This window comes from Pelodiscus sinensis, chromosome 15 (genome assembly GCF_052426305.1).
Source record: "Pelodiscus sinensis isolate ZL-2025 chromosome 15, ASM5242630v1, whole genome shotgun sequence".
Classification (NCBI taxonomy): Eukaryota; Metazoa; Chordata; order Testudines; family Trionychidae; genus Pelodiscus; species Pelodiscus sinensis.
In genome coordinates, this window is record NC_143066.1 from 38785223 (window position 1) to 38802157 (window position 16935).

Here is a 16935-nt window from a genome sequence, read left to right on the forward strand (position 1 = left end):
GCTTCGCGGGCCGCTGATTGGCTGCCTGGCCCCTTCACGCGCCGCGCGGGCTCCGGCTAGGGCGGCTCGCGGCTGGAATGGCTACAATGTAGCCGCGGCGCCTGTTCCGCCCGGCCCGGAGCGCGGGGCTGCAGCAGCCGCAGGTCGGTGGCGCTCGGGGCGTTGGGGATGCTGGAGGCGGGTCTTTGCTGCAGGGCAACCCCCGGGGCAGAGGGAGGGGGTTGCATGAATTTCCTCCCTTCTCTCCCTGCTTGCACCGGCCACCCCTGGGCTGTGCGGGCAGCGGGAGCACGAGTAAGTGGCCTGGACCGACCCCCCCCCCTCGTCCAGCGAGAGGAAGGACGCACTTGCCTAGGCTAAGGGCTGCTGCTGGCACGTGATTCGTAAATTGACCTCATCACAAATGAACAGCCACCCCCTGCCGGCGCCTCTGCTGTTGGCGGGTAGTATGGGGGGTGAGAGCTGGTGGGGGAGTAGTATGGGGAGTGAGAGCTGGTGGGGGGTAGTATGGGGGGTGAGAGCTGGTGGGGGGTAGTATGGGGAGTGAGAGCTGGTGGGGGGGGGGGGTAGTATGGGGGGTGAGAGCTGGTGGGGGGGGGGGGTAGTATGGGGGGTGAGAGCTGGTGGGGGAGTAGTATGGGGGGTGAGAGCTGGTGGGGGGTAGTATGGGGGGTGAGAGCTGGTGGGGGGTAGTATGGGGGGTGAGAGCTGGTGGGGGGGGTAGTATGGGGGGTGAGAGCTGGTGGGGGGGGTAGTGTGGGGGGTGAGAGCTGGGGCCACACGGGGATGTGGGTACCCACATCTACGGCCTGCATCCTTTTTCCTCCAGCTGTGCAGCATTGGAGCCTGAGTGCGAGCAAAGGAAGCCTCATTGCTTGACACACACTCAAACGATCCAAAATATGGGAGAAAATACACGTATAGAGGGGATAATCTTGTACCGTGCCCTGGAGCGGTGTTCCCAGTACACTGAATGCTTGGGCGGCCACCCAGACCAGAGTCATCAGATTTATTCCGTACGTGGATAGGAAAAACATTAAAGGGAACATTGGCCTGGAGATGATGGATGGGAGAGTGCATGGTGCTGAGATGAAAGAACACAACCCATGCTATGTCCCGATTGTATTGACGGCTGTCATTAAATGCACACTGGTATATTTCACATCATTTATTGTAAGCAAACTGTTCATTATCTTACCGACAACACTGGTGCAGCCATTTGTCTAGTGCAAAGACAGAGCCTTTGTTATAATAATTAAAAGGATTTTAAAAATCCAAGTTACCTTTCACTCTTTATGGTCTTTGCATTTTGTCTTGCTTGCAGCTGGGACTGTCACTTTGGTTTCAAGTTTTTAGGGCTGCAATTTTTCAATTTGAGCCAATAGATGGATCCATATTTATATTTCAAATTCATTATTTCCCAGGGATTATAATTTTTTACTGGCACATTAATGCTTCTGTTTGTTTTGGAGAAGCTCTGCTTTACAGTGTCTACATTTCTGATCTGCCCCCCAGTCGGTGTTAGTTGTAAATTCCACGTCAAGGGGTGCATTCCTTATTTGCATTGTGGGAGCATTTAAGAGCCTCATGACACAGTTATGTGAGGTTCTGTACAAATTTTTAATTATAAGGGCTTTTAATTCTCCACGCATTGTGAGTCCCAAATGCAACACAGGGTATGTCTACACTTGCTCTCTAGTTCGAACTAGGGATGCAAATGTAGGCAACCGAAATTGCTAATGAAGCGGAGATTTAAATATGTTTCAAAAGTGATCAACGCGTTAGTTCGAACCAGCTGTTGATTGGAGTAACACGCCAGCGAGATCATGCTAATGATATTTAAATCCTCGCTTCATTAGCAATTTTGGTCGCCTACATTTGCATCCCTAGTTCGAACTAGGGAGCAAGTGTAGACATACCCATAGAGAGTAGAAGCAAGAGGGTTTGCTGCCCTATGTAGTAGGGATGTAAAAATTGAAAAAAAATAATAATAAAGTGCAGCTGATTGAAATTCAGTCAGTTACATGGTTAAAAACTCAAATGGGCTGCTGGCCCCATAGGCTCTCAGCTGCAGCCGGACCCACAGGACGCCAGCAGTGGCCAGGAGTTTAACCAACAAGGTTAACCAGTCAAGATAATGCTTATCGGTTAACCGGTTAAACTCTTTCATCCCTCCTATGTACACAGCTGGAAGTGGAGAGTCCATTCACATCCCACACTAGTGCATAGTGGAGCACGGCCTGAGAGCAGGCGTAGTGCCAGCCAGACAGATGGGCAGGAGATTAGCCAGAGTGTGTGCAGATGTGAACGATAATAGTGCACACACTATTAGTGCACACACTATTAATTGTGTTGTCATTGTGCCCATCAGGGTTGCATTGCGATCGCTGCTGTTTTAACTAGGGATGTTAAAAGATGTTTAAGAAGGTAACCGTGTAACTGCTAAAAAAATCATAGTGGTTACGCACGTTGTAGGTTTCGCAGGATAAAGCTTAAGTAAGTTTCATACTGCGGAGCCTGCAGTGAAGCCTTGTTGGGAGTGGGGCCACCAGTGCCTGCCTTCCCGGGAGGGGGGTAGAGTTTAACTGATGAGCATCGTTTAAATCAGTGTTTCTTAAACTGTGTTCCTTAAAGGGGTGGTGCCTTTTTTTTTTTTTTTTGTGCTCAACAAAAAAATCCTTGGTGTTCCGCATAAAAAAAATTATTGTTTGGTGTTCCTCGGTCTTAAAAAGTTTAAGAAACACTGGGTTAAATTCTAACATCCCTAGTATTAACCTAATTCAAGACAGGGATGCCAACTCTCCTGGACCAGATGGACCAGTTGCCATAGCCGCAAATTGCGTCTGGTCTGTCTGGTCGGGAGAATCGGCCACCCAACCTGCCCCAAGGAGCTTGCTGTCTCTCTATGAGAGGACCCGTCAAGAGGTTGTAACAAACAACTGCGGAAACGAGGCTGGGCCAAGGGAGGCATGGCGTTTGCACCAGCTGGCGAAAGGCAGTGCTTCTGCCCTGCATCACAGGAATCCAGTGAATGTTTGAGCCGTGTTTATGCTTTGGGTTGTTTTGTTTTTCAGGATTTTACAAACGAAGGAGCGTGACCCGCGTCCTTCCCTGCAGAGGGCCATGGAGCCGGGCAGCATTGATAATTTGTCCATCCTATACCAGAGCTCGGACTTCATCGTGGTCAACAAGCACTGGGACGTTCGTATCGACAGCAAGATGTGGTACGAGAAACTGACCCTGCAGAGCCAGCTGAAGCACCGCTTCCCAGAGCTGGCTGACCCAGACACGTATTACGGCTTCAGGTAGGTGCAGCTGGAAGGGCAGCGCCCCTCTCGCCACAACAGAGGTGCTGTCCCGCGGTTCTAGAGTCATGCCCTCTCCGAGACAGCCGTGATGTCCCAGGAACAGGCAGCTTGCAAAAACGGGGGCTGTAGAGAGCTGGGGGGTGAAATGTTCACAGGCCAGGGCGGTTGACTTTGAAATGGGCTGCTAGAACAGATTCGTCCCAACAAAAACCCTTCGGAACGTGCTCCAAGTTGTGACCGTTTACCAAGGCCGACCCGCTGGAACAGGAGACAGGAAAGCCAGGAGAAGGGGCAAGAGAGAACATTTAAAGCCCCCGAAACCTGGGACAGGCGAAGAGCAGAACGCATCCCACGCAGACAATGCTTGGTGGATAGGAATTAGGGCCAGCCGACTTTATAGCTCAAGCACTAGGGACTCCTACGCTAAGCTCCGGAAGTCCCAGGTTCAAATCTGCCTGGTGGTGGTTACGCTTGCACCCAAAAGCGTAGCAGCAAAAACAGACTCCGCCAGCCAGTAGAACAGAGGGGGTTTATTGCTTCTCCGGGATACAGCCCAGCACAGACGTGACGAGGCTACGAGTCAAGGCCAGGATGCCTCAGACCCCTTGGGTTAGGGGGGTCCATCGCCCTCCTGAGACCCTCAGCCCAGGTTGTTCCCTTCACGTTCTCCAGCCAGAAACTGCCTCGCTCCCAGACCCTGCCCCCAAACCAGGTGTTCGTCTCCACCTCCCTCCCTTTGTCTCTCTCCTGGGAGAAGAGCCTTGTTATCTGGTCAGGCTGGTCCTCGGGCGAATACACGTGATGAGTCAGTAGGAATCACACAGCACAGCGCAGGGGGACCCCGGGTTACAGAGCAGACGGCCTCCCCCACTACGTCACAGCGGGTGATCAAGTTGAATCCCCGGAAGCCCAGATCCTCAGTGGTATTTAGACACCTAATTCCCACTGAAATCATGAGAAGTCACACGTCTGTGAGGATCAAGGCCGAAGTCAGGGAGTTAAGGCGCCCGCGCAGTACTATTAAACTGGGGTCCCTCGGCCCACGGGCAGTCTGGGGAGGAGGGAAGACAATCGTTGAGAGGTGCCATTTTATAATCTTCACCCACACACGAATGAAATGGTTTTAGCGCCAATTTTAAATGCCGACAAACAGAACATTCAGAGCTGGACAGGGTGTGCCTGCGGTTCAAATCCCAGTGAAACAGCTTCATTCCCATGGGCATGGCTGTTCCCCGGGCTCTGTGTGCTGCTCACAGCTCTGTCAAGCTTTTTTTTTTTTTCCGCTTGGAAATTAACCAGATCCTCTGCAGAGGAGGCAGAGCCACAGAACAGGGGTAGGAAGAGGCGGGTGGGCAAACATTAAGACCCAGCAGGGCCCCACATTTTCCGGTGCCCCTGTGCAGCTGCGTATTCAGTGCCTGGGTAAGGACGGGCCCGGACTTCAGTGCGCAGATCCTGTGGGCTGATGCCAAAGCCATTTGGAATCCCTTGATTTTAGCAGAGCTCCGTGCCAGCGGAAAGCGTCTCTCTGAGCAGCTTTCCCTCGCAGCTGTGAGAATGGGCGCTACCCAGCAACCCAACTGAGAATTAAAAGTATAGATAGACCCGGTAGAAGACGTCCCTTTGAAATGGCGCCTGGGCTTGGGCCAAACCCCAGCATCTGCCAAAGTGTACCAGCTCCGTGGATTAGCCTATTGGGGTAGGACTCTCAAAGTCGCCTCTGGGAGTTAGGCGCGCAAACCACTACACCAGACTCCGACAGTATGGGGGAAAGAGCCAGCTGTGGCTGCCCGGCATCCCGAGGAGAGTGTGTCTGACTCTCTCTTGCGCTACCTGTCTCTCCTAGGTTTTGCCATCAGCTAGACTTTTCCACCAGTGGGGCCCTCTGCGTTGCGCTCAACAAAGCTGCTGCCGGTAGCGCATACAAGTGTTTTAAGGAGCGGATGGTGACCAAGGCCTACCTTGCTCTGGTAAGCGTCGCCCTCTCTGCCTGGGCTCTGTCATGGTCCTGCACCCTCTGGCCATCGTTCGTGGCATCCCGCCTTTTTAATGACAGCGTTATTCTTCGAGGTGCATAAACCGGTAGTTTGTCTGCTGCAGATTGGGATCCTGCAGGCACATCTGGCTCACAGCTGTTCAGGAGCAACACCGGTTACTAAGAGCTAAGCTATACCAGAAGGCTCAGGGAACACGTAAAATAAGGTCGGGTGACTGGCTTAGTTTTGGAACCTTCTAATTCCCCCTCTTCCTATTCGCTCCATGTTTGAAGGCCCAAACTGGTTTCTCTGAGTCTTTCTTCTAAAGGCTGTAGGGACCCCCCCCCCCCCCAACCCGCCTTGCCTTGCCCAGAGCAGCAGCATTTCCGGACAAAGCGTCTCAGAAAGGAAACATATAGTAGATAGTTGTCCCTTTTTTCACCCTTGCTGGCCCAGTGGAGTTACAGCTGTTGCTGCCCCCTGTGGTCACTGTGCAATATAACTGTCCCTCCTACCCGATCCCCCCCTTTCCATTTTATAAGAAACAATCAAATTCCAGGTACATCCCATTGTCCTGGCACAACCACACCCTGACTTTGCTTCACGTTAGGAGGAGAGGAAGCTGCCCACCGAATTTGGTGGTCCCAGCTCTTTACCGTTTAGGAGGAGTTCTTGAACAAACGGTCTCATGGACAGATGGACAAGGATTCCTTCGTCTTAGTAGCTGAGGAGAAATGTGGGTGGTTTCCTGTGCCCTTGTGCGTTATTCCCTTTTGAATCTCGTGTCATGAAATGTTTTTAAACTCTTCTTTTTAATAACAATGACGCACACAGTGGAGAAGATGGGCATCAGAACTTGCACCCTGACTCACCAAAGCATTGAAGCATGTGTTTAACTTTGATGTCATTGGGATTTAACCCTACACATAAGATATGAATCGAGAGGAGGGAGATAAATGCCCCAAAGAGATCAGCTCTGGTCCAGGGTAGCAACGGTGGGTGCAATGTCACTTTGTCTCAGCTGAGCCAGGAAAGCCTTTCCCACTGTTGCTGTGTTTATAGATATGAACTGAAGGGAATCATGTCGCTAGCAATTTGGCCGAGATTAATTCAGAAACAACGAGTAGCCCTGTGGCACCATAGGGTATGTCTACACTACAGCGTTATTTCGAAATATCTTATTTTGAAATAGTTAATTTGCAATAACACATCTACACACAAAATGCGTTTTGAAATAGCGTTTTGCTTTTTCGAAATAGTGCGTCCACACTGAGTGGACGCTGAATCACATTTAAGGCCGGCCGGAACCAGGTCCAGCAGGGCATCAGGTCAGGAGTTACTTTGTGTGGCTGCTGCCTGAGGCTATCTGAGGCCTGTGCTTAAAGGGACCCCGCCTCCCCCGGACAGCCAGGTCTCAGGTTTCCCTGCTTGCTTGCCTACCTCGATGAGGGACAGCAAAGCATTTTGTCTCTGCATGCTCTGGTTGCCCTCACTCGGGACACCACAGCGCTCTGCAACATGGAGCCAGAGCTGCCCCTGGGCACTGTGGTGCTTCTCATGGACGCGTTGCTGTGAGCCTGGCTGCACATTCTGCAGGCTGCCATCTGGAAGGTATGGGAGAAGAGTGTTCTTGGTTGAGGCTGGAGTGGCCACCAGGGCACCCTGGGAAGGCTGGAGGCCCCCTATTTCGAAATAAGTGTCTACACAGCCCTTATTTCGAAATAGCTATTTCAAATTTGGCGTTATTCCTCGTGGAATGAGGTTTACCAAATTTGAAATAAGCGCTCCGCTATTTCGAATTAATTTCGAAATAGCGGTTTGGCTGTGTAGATGCTAGGAAAGTTATTTCGAAATAACTTTGCTGTGTAGACATTCCCATAGAGATTACCAAAACTATAGATGGTATCATGAGCTTTCGTGGGCAAAACCCACTTCTTCCAATGAGCATGAATGGAGAAACACAGCTACCCCCTCTGAGACATATTAATTCAGACCCACTTTGAGGCTAGGAATGTTAAAAATCGTTTAATGCAGTAAACGTGGAACCGCTAAAAACCTCTCAGCAGTTATACGCCCGGGCTCTGCGGAGTGGGGCTGCCAGCTCTTGCCTGCTGGGCTCCCAGGACGGAGGCTTCACTGCCCTGCCGGCAGCTGGCTGAGTTTAACCGATACGATTGACGGATAAGCCTCCGCGTATCGGTTAAATGGTTAAACTCGGACATCCCTATTTCAGACAAACGGCTTTAGCGTCGCAGGAGAAAACAAACATGCGTTGAATAAATGTCGCTTCACGCTGCTTCGGAGACAGAATCCGTTTGTCCAGCAGACCTGAGGGATTTCCTCACAGAGACATCACAGGAAGTACTGTTGGTGTTTGTGGCCAGAGATATCGATGCCCACTGGTTGTGTTGCAGGAATTAGGAAGCTCTAGTGCAAAAGCCTCTCTGGTAACCCACCTAAGATTTTATATATGCTTGTGAGAGAGTCGGTTCATGGATATATGAGTATTGCTGTGAGAGTGCGTAGTCGTGGGATTTGTGTGTCCGAACTGTATTTTCTGTGTCATATTAACAGCCGGCTGCTGCCGCTGTTTCAAATCAAGTACTTAGGTTCTGATTTGGAAATTGCCAGAGCAAGGTAGATTCACTAGAGTCCAATGGACTCTACAGAGACGCAGTGGCCTGCGTGCGCACTGTTTCAGGATGGGAACCTTAGCGTGTAAGCGCTTTGGGGCTGGGGTCTCCCCTTGGGTGTCAGCGTGATTTTTGTGTCATGGCTCCGTTTTCATGGGGGAACAGTTGCACCCAGAGTTGATGGCCCAGAAGAGGTTCCAAGTTTTGGTTTCAGGGTCCTGGAACTGTTCCGAAGTGAGTTTCGGGGGGGGGGTTTGTCCCGTGAATGAACCCACGCTCTTCTGTCTTGCAGGTCAGGGGGCACGTGAGGGAAAGCCGAATGACCATCCACTATGCCATAGGGAAGAACACCACAGAGGGCATGACCCACATGATGTGTATCGAAGGGACGGAAGGTACGCGGGGGGGCCTTTTCGTGCACTCTTGTCGCTGCTTGTCTCAGGAGACGGGCAGCGGGGGCGGATCGGCCTGAACTCCTATTTCCCACCTTGTCCTAGGCTGTGAAAATCCAAAGCCGTGCCAGTCCGAGCTGACCGTCCTGGAGCATGGATCGTACAGCGGCGACCCCGTGACTAAAGTGCTTCTGCAGCCGCTGACGGGTAAGAGCTAGAGGGCTGAGGCGGCCCTAGCATGGCGCACTATAGAGCAGGGGTCGGCAACCTACGGCATGTGGCAGGAGCTCAACTCCCCTCCCGCATGTGTACGGAGGCTGCGTGGCGGGCAGCAGCTTCTCTGGTGGCCCCGGTCAGGGAGGGGCTGGTCTGCCAGGCTGGAGTGTCCCTACCTGTGGTGCGCCACGCCCCACAGAGCTGGAGCAGTCGCTGACCATAACTAGGAAGGGTGTTGTTAACCATTCACACCCCTACTTTGAAGGGTTTAATAGTTGGGCTTTATTGGTGTGTGTGTGTGTGTGTGTGTGTGTGTGTGTGTGTGTGTGTGTGTGTGTGTGTGTGTGTGTGTGTGTTAAACCACCCCACTGGTGGCCTTTTTTGAGCTTTTACTTAATTTTGAGTAAGAAGTATTATTTTTTGTATTTTATAGGAATACCTATCATTATTTTTAAATTTTTATGGTAATGATTGTTTATGGTGTTAGTTGCTTTATTATTGTCAAAGGGATTCAGGGTGTTTATTTTGAGTTTCTCTTTTTATTTTTACTTATTTTATGTTTAATATTCATCGCTTAGCATGCATCTGCACAGCCCCCTAAACTTGAAATAAGATATGCAATTTGCGTGACGCAAATCTCATATCTCATCTCAAATCTGTTTTGAAATTTGGCGCATCCGCACAGCATCGGATTGCAAAATAAACACGCTATTTCGAGCCATCCTTCATCCCTCGTGCAATGAGTTTTGCCGGAATGGCGAAATAGCGCACCCGTTATTTCGAAAAATATTTCGATGTAACGTGCAGCTTATGTAGCCATGCAGTGTAGATGGACCCTTATTGTTTAAAAAAAAAAAAAAAAAAAAAAAGCGAAACTGTGAAAGCATGAGAGGACAAGCCGGAGCGGAGACCAGGGCAGGAGGGTTAAATCTCGGCATGCCACTTCGGAAAGGTTGCCGACCCCTGCTCTAGAGCCTAGAGCAGGGTGCAGAGCTGTTCTGCTGACTCACCCTGACGGTGCGGTTGGGTGGGTCTCATCTGTTAAAAGACAGAGTCTCTCTGAGGCAAGAAAGCTGGAGGGAAGGAGCAGGAGATCCTGCTCGGAGAAGCCCCAGTCATCTGGTGTTTCCAGCCCTGGGCCTCACTTACAGGGTTACTCGGTTCTGCACCGAGGAGCAGAACCATTGGGGGTCTAGGAGGAGATGAAAACCAAACTCCGTGTCAGCCATGACCTAAATGAGCTCTTGAGCCCGTGTCTCCAAAGGTCAAAGCCGACAGCGCGTTCTCTTCCAACCACACAGGGATTCGCTCTCCGTGTTTGGACGCTGCGTCCTTAACGCTTTGATTCCCGTGTTCCATTTAGGCCGGACACACCAGCTCCGAGTTCACTGCAGCGCTGCCGGACACCCCATCGTGGGGGACTTCACCTACAGCTTGAAGAAGGACAGCAGCCCGTACAGAATGATGCTTCATGCCCACTACCTGCGGATCCCTGCCGGCAAGGAACTAATTGAGGTGAGAGCTCCTGACCCCTTCCTGACCTCGCTGGATAGCAACTGGGTCCCACACCGCGTGGTTCACCGACTGGACGAGATGATCCAGGAACTGAAGGACAAGACCCTCCGGGTGGAGGAAGAGGCAAGGCACCGGGAAGCATCTCTTAGTAGCGGGGAAGAGGAGATGCCCAGCAAAGCCAAGAGCCTGGAGACGGAGGAAGAGCGAGCCAAGTGTGAGCAGTGGTTGGCAGAGTGGGCCCTGGAATGAGCTGCTGCTGGTGCTATGCCTTTCAGACCCGCTCCCCCGTTTGATCACAGTGGCACCTGGCCGATCCCCATCCCCCCAGCACCCAACACGTTGCCGCATCAGCACGTTTTTATGCCTCTCTCCGAATGGCGCTTCCAGGGGTTCATGTCTGGGAGTGAAATTGGACTGAATTTTAGCACCACCTGGCATTTTGGTTTTCATGAGTGAAACACCACCCCACCCCCTCCGGGGGCACTTTTCCTTGCTCTGCAACTCAGCGATAGGATCGCAATGTTGTGCACCGTATCCGAAAAGAGGCAGGAGCCCTGGCACTTTTGTTTTAGCGCTAAACCTGCTCGCTGCATGTCAGCCGTTACGGAGCTTGGGCAGAAAATGGTGGCGCTTCTTTCAAGCCCCTAGTCTGAAACATTGCCAAGATCCAAAGGGAATCAGTCATAAAGAAGAGGTGTGAACCTGATTTCTTTCTGGCTGGAATATTTCGATCTGCTTTTGCTTCCCCATTCCCGTCTACGGAGCGATCGCATGCACTCGCTGACTCCTACTAGCTATTGCTGTCTTCCAGTGCAGGGTGTAAGGAAGGAGCATGTAGCATTTTGCACTGATCCCGCTAAAAGAATCAGCCGCATGCTTTGCCACTAATTCCCCATGCGGGTGAACCCCAGTTAAACCACCGCTAGGAGGTTCCTCTGATGGGCGCGCGTCGGACTCTAGCTTTCCCGAGTCTGGGCCTGTCACCGCTGCATTTAGACCATTTGTATTTTTAAAAGGTTTTACATGAATGAACACTGATGAATTTTAAACTTTCTATGGAAATTCGACACGGGATACAGTCCTGTAGTATTTCCGCAAGGCTATCAGTCTGATGTTTGTAACCTCACACTTCTAGTACCGTGGCACTAGGAGCAGATTTAAAAATACCCAACACCCCAAGACTTTTTCCTACGGGTGGTGAGATTTTATTACACCCTGCACTGCTACGCTCCTTTTCCAAGAGCTGGTGCTTGCCTGGCGATGCACATCTGACTCCTGCTTAGAACCAAAATGGGCATTTTCTGCAATTCTTAGCAGGAAATCACAACCCGAAGTCAATTCGTGAAAAATCACCTTTCTCTCCTAATGCCTGTGACCAGGCACTGCCCGGCTTTCATCACTAGATGGTGCCAGAAGAAGCATCAGGCTTCAGAGACCCCCTGTTTAAATTGTCTTGGGATTCCAGCAGTGAGACTAGAGGAAAACCCACAAAACCGAAGGAGTGCTAAGGGGCGGATGCTCACAAACGAGAGCGAGGAAGCTTTGATTTAAGGGGAGAACGCAGTGTCCCTGTTTTGGGAGAGTCGCGAATTGAGGGTTTGCCTCACCCGAGGAATTTCCTTGCTTTGCAAATCTAATTCATATCTTCTGCGGGGCCATTTTTAAAACTTTTTTCTTCAGCGTTTAACGGTAGTTTTGAAATAATGGGATAACGTTGTCCTGGAATTCTGTGAGCCAGGCCATGGATTATTGCGACAGTAAACCAGGATAGCCCGCTTAGATCCACTGTGCCCTGTGCATCCTAGTATTTATATTGCACCTGTCACCTTATTAGCTAAGCCCTGAGCTGTCACATCAGTGTACGCCTGTAGGGTCCCTTAATCCCCAGCCTATTGTGCAAGTGACCATGCGAACCGATTCAGTGTGGTAGCCATGCTAATCCCAGGGTATGAGAGAAGCCAGGTGGGTAAGACCAACCTCTGGGTGAAAGAGACAAGCTTTTGAGCTTCTACAGAGCTTTTCTGAAGGTCAGAGTTAAGGATACTACTTCATCCACCTTGTCTTTCTAACGCTGCACCCTCTCGTGTCTAAGAGAATCCACCTGCGTGTTGCCCCAGATGAGAAATCTGTCCGCGGGGAGAGGTGAAAGAACTCCCATCGCTACCCATGAGATGTGGAAACGAACATTCTGTGGGGTCACTTCAGTCAGTGGTTTTCAAACTTTTTTTTCTCATGACCCAGTTGAAGAAAATTGTTGGTGCCTGCGACCCAATATAATTTGACTAGTGTGAGCTCCGGGGTGGGGCCGAGGAGGGGAGCTTTGGGCTGTAGGAAGGGGCTCTGCTTTTGGGGGAGGGGTCAGGGCTGGGGTAGGAGGAGCTTAGCTTGAGCGGCTCCCGGTCAGCGATGCAGCGGGGGGGCTAAGGCAGCTTCCTGCCTCTCCTGGCACCGCAGACCAGGCTGCGCCCAGAAGTAGCCGGCAGCAGGTTCCCAGCTAATGGGAGTGCGGGGCTGGTGCTCAGGGCAGGGGCAGTGCGCAGAGCTAGGTGCGTTCTCCCCCCCGCCCCACCTAGGAGCTGGGCCTGCTGCCGGCCACTTCTGGGGTGCAGCGCCATCTGTGGTGCCAGGACAGGCAGGGAGCTGCCTTAGGCCCACCACTGCTCTCCTGACCCCCCTGCAGCACCGAGCCCCAGTGCTGGGTTGTGACCCCTGGTTGGACAACCACTGACTTCAATCAAGCTTGGTTTGGCTGCATGCTTGTATTTTTGCCCCTTAGAATGGCTGTGGTCACTTGTTTCCATAGATACCATTGGATATGTCCTCAGTACAGTCTCAGCTGCAAAAATAATGCGCACTGGCCTGCTTGTTTCCTGCACCGTGGCTGGTATGTTCCGCTTCTGGACCACATGGAGCTCAGACTGCCACACCCACTAGAAGGAGGGTTCGTGTCCTATCGGATTACTTTTCATTGCACTACAGGATGCCTGTGCGTTTCTGCAGCTTCCGGTTGCTGTGTGGACTTGTCTCAGAGGGGGCGCTGGGTTAGTCTGCATCTGCAAAGCCAATGAGGAGTCCCGTGGCACCGTGGGGTGCATCTACACTGCACCCGTACCTCGAAATAAAGCGCTGTTCTGAAACGTCCCTTAACCCTCGTGGAACGAGGTTTACAGGGACGTCAGAATAGCGAGCCCGTTATCTCTCAAAATAACGGGCGAGCTGAAAAAGACGTGCAATAGCTGTTTCAGGATACTTTCGGAATCCCAAAATAGTGCTGTGGTGTAGACATAGCCTTGGAGATGCACGGACTCATTTGGGCCTCAGCTTTTGCGGGTAAAAACTACTTCACGAGATGCATGATGCTGATGGTTTTGAGCCATGAAAGCGGATGCCAAAATAAATCTGTTAGTTTCTAAGGTGCCACAGGACTGCTTGTACGGACTTGCTATGAGATGGGTTCTTAAGAGAGCCATTTGCCATCAGCTTTTGATGCGTTGATAGGAGAATCTGCCTCTTTGGCACTTTATTGCTTGATATTTTGTGCAGGTGTCACCGATGGTTAGGGCTGGAGAACACCTGGGTCATTATTTTTCATGGGTCTTCCCTACACTATTCCCACTCAAGCCTGAAGCAGCGATCAGCCCACGGATGAATGGGAATTGATCCTGAGAGACATTCGTTAGGAGCAAAGCGTGGAGCAAATTTTAATAGCTACGGGAAGCAGACTCCAGCTCGGTTTGCTTTAGGATCTGAGCCTCCCCATTGAGTATCCGAGTTCAGCTGCTGCTGTTTTGCAGGAAGGCAGAAAACACCTCTCTTGCTCCAGAGTCTGCTGGAGATGGGGTGAGTCAGACGACGTGACCGGCGTCCGTTGGCTGAGGCGTGATTGTCAGAGTCGTGAGCTGGAGGAGCACTGCATGGATTAGCATTGGCTCTGGGCAGTCCTGATTCTCAGCATTACTGGCTGGAGGTTACATACCGCGCCTGCACAATAGGGATGTAAAATCCTGGTTAACCAGTTAAACACTGTGGTTAACCGGGCTGGAGCAACCCCCTGCCCGTGGCAGGCCGGGTCGGGCAGGGGTAGCTGCACTGCTCCAGCTGGGCCAGATCCACCTCATTGTGGGCAGGTGGGGGCTGCTGCCTCCCAGCCAGGCTGTTAGTTAACTAGTTAGCGATAAGCATCACCTGCCAAGGTTAACGGGTGACATCCCTACTGCACAGGCGGATGTGAGCTGTCTGTTTGGAAGGAGATGGGGTATTTGGGGAAGTAGAGGACCAAAGGATGAGAAGTTCTTTTACCAATAACGTCAGCACCAAAGGTCCCAGCCACACCCACGCTGCACACTCTGTGTATGGGGGGGGGGGAAGCGTAGGGAGTGAAAGCCGCTGGGAAGTACCATAGTCTGAGGAGATTCCTTTAACTGTAAGCCAAAGATGAGCGCCCGTTTTCTGAGTAAAGTGACTTCCCTGACCCGCATGGGAAGGGGAAATTCACTGTGGGGGAGAGACGGCACAGACAGTCCTGGGCAATTCAGGGCCGTGCGCAGGACACGTACCCATGGATGAATCGTACCCTGTAAGAGATGTAGAAAGTGTCCTACCAGCATATGTGTGAGGGGGGGGGGGACTATTTGGCTCACACTGGAGTGTGTCTGCCTGTGCCCACGAAGATCTCAATTTGTCCTAGCTGTGATGATCCAGTATTCACACGGTCGCCTCCCCCCACACACACAAAGAGGAAATTAAGCCATTGTCTGGGCCACCCGATCGGTGAGTTGAGCGCCCCTCCGTGTTCGTTCACCTGTTGGCCGACGAAACTTGTCCCACATGTTTGAAATCTTGAAAACATTCCATCCAGAACCCTGGGACCAAACGTAGGGGCAAAGACCACAGCACGTTCTGCCTGCTCTGCACACTCGGGAGGACTGACGCTTTTTGTATTGCACTTTTATCCAAGGCTGCAGGAATGAGAGATGAATATTTTTCTCCTGAAATTTTCCGAATTGTGGATTGAGAAATATATTTTGCAATAACGCTTTCACACGCTTCCACCCTGGCACCTGGTTGGACAGTGTTTGCTCTTTTAAATCCTCATCTGTGAGTATTGTGTGGTAGAGATTTGACGGTCACTTCTGTTGGGAAATTTGTTAGATGCCTTAAATTGATCTAGTGATGTATTTTTAACGTGTGGTGGGTTGTTCTTGTGGCTGTGTTCTGTGACATTTTGTAAATCTCAGGATAACCGTTGTTATTTATTGTTAATGCATATGTGGACATTCCTGTATTAAACCACTAATTGTGCACCGTGTTTGTACCCAAGGCCTGTTTAGTTTACACACACAGGCTACATCTAGACTGCAAGCCTCTTTCGAAAAAGAGCGTCTAGACTGCAAGCAGTGCTTTCGAAAAAGCAAAGCGCTTTTTCGAAAGAGAGCACCCAGACAGTCTGGATGCTCTCTTTCGAAAAAGCCCTGTTTGCATTCAAGAACGCCTTTTTTCGAAAGAGCACTTTCGAAAAAAGGTGTTCTTCCTCATGAAATGAGGAGTACCGCCGTCGAAAGAAAAGCTGCATTCTTTTGAAATTAAATCAAAAGAACACGGCTGTAGTCTAGACGCAGGTGAAGTTTTTTCGAAAAAAGGCTACTTTTTTCGAAAAAACCCTGCAGTCTAGACACAGCCACAGGGTGTTGCACGAAAGGGATGCTGTCATATTAAAAAATAAACAGCCAGTGTTGTTAGCCCCTTAGACAAAGGCAAAGCTTTCTACACTGCTCCTCCTGGTATCCTCATGCGTAGCTATCTCCATTCGACCAACGCTACTGAACAAGTTTCCTTTGCTAAAGGAACAGACTCCGGAGAGCACCAAGGAGAGTCCAGTAGGTAGGTTCAGTTCCGTGCTTCACCCCTCATTGCCTGTGAGACCTTGGGATGAGTTGGGTTGTTGCTCTGTGACTCAGTTCCCCACCGGAGTAGTGGCAGTAGGACTACCCTTCCCTACAGGGGAGGTGGGAGGAGGCATTCATGAAAACTGGGAGGTCTGCAGTGGCGAGGATCAGCTAAGGACCTTAGGGAGAGAGGCCATTCCCTCCATGGTGATCTTGTAGGGAAAACTAAGGATGAAGCATAGTTTAAAGTGCTTTGTTCATTGGAGACCAGTTATTGTCTTTATAATCTTCCCTAGCAGGGGGCTGGAAATTATGCTCTCACCAATATTCATAGCCTAAATCCGACACTCCGTCCACACTCTCACACTTGCTGAAACCAGACACTCTCTTCGCACCTCTGTCACCCTGTGGATGTTATATGAAAGTGGATAAGGAAAAGTTATTTACTTGCTCCCATAACACGAGAACTAGGGATCACCAAATGAAATGAATAGGGAGCTGGTTTAAAACGAACCAAAGGAAGTTTTTTCTTCACACGGCACACAGTCAACCTGTGGAACTCCTTGCCAGAGGATGTGGTGAAGGCCAGGAGTTTCACAGAGCTCAGAAAAGTGCTAGATAAATTCATGGAAGATAGATTGGTCCATCAGTGGCTATTAGCCAGGATGAGTAGGAATGGTGTCCCTAGCCTCTGTCAGAAAGAGAGAATGGGTGACGGGATGGATCATTTGAGGATTCCCTGTTCTGTTCATTCCCCTTGGACACCTGGCATGGGCCACTGTCGGCAGACAGGACACTGGGCTAGATGGACCTTTGACCTGACCCGGTCTGGCTGCTCTAATGAATGGGACTTTTGATGGTCTTTATGAGTTGCCTAAACCAGTCACCTAGAGCCAGGCCGCCTGGGACAGGTGGGGAAGGGACGTGTCTCCCCCCCGCTCTAGAACTTCACGGGCTCTTTACAGTGGAGTCTGACCCCTCCAAGCTCACGTTCCCTTTGCTCACACTTG

General features: G+C 51.0%; 1 protein-coding gene across 4 annotated transcripts; it reads left to right on the forward strand.

The window, feature by feature from the left end:
- The first annotated feature begins 5 nt into the window (after positions 1-5).
- Positions 6-15348, forward strand: RPUSD1 (RNA pseudouridine synthase domain containing 1). Of its 4 annotated transcripts, none has more exons than XM_075899807.2 (7): positions 6-143; positions 830-1173; positions 3075-3305; positions 5155-5278; positions 8210-8312; positions 8415-8516; positions 9889-15348. In XM_075899807.2, exons 3-7 carry the CDS (start codon positions 3124-3126, stop codon positions 10287-10289), a joined length of 912 nt encoding a protein of 303 aa, XP_075755922.2. In that variant the 5' UTR covers positions 6-143; positions 830-1173; positions 3075-3123; the 3' UTR covers positions 10290-15348. The 4 variants fall into 4 exon arrangements, with proteins under 4 accessions (XP_075755922.2, XP_075755925.2, XP_075755923.2 ...); XM_075899810.2 differs by having other exon boundaries at positions 830-1152; XM_075899808.2 differs by having other exon boundaries at positions 830-1016.
- Positions 15349-16935: the final 1587 nt, after the last annotated feature.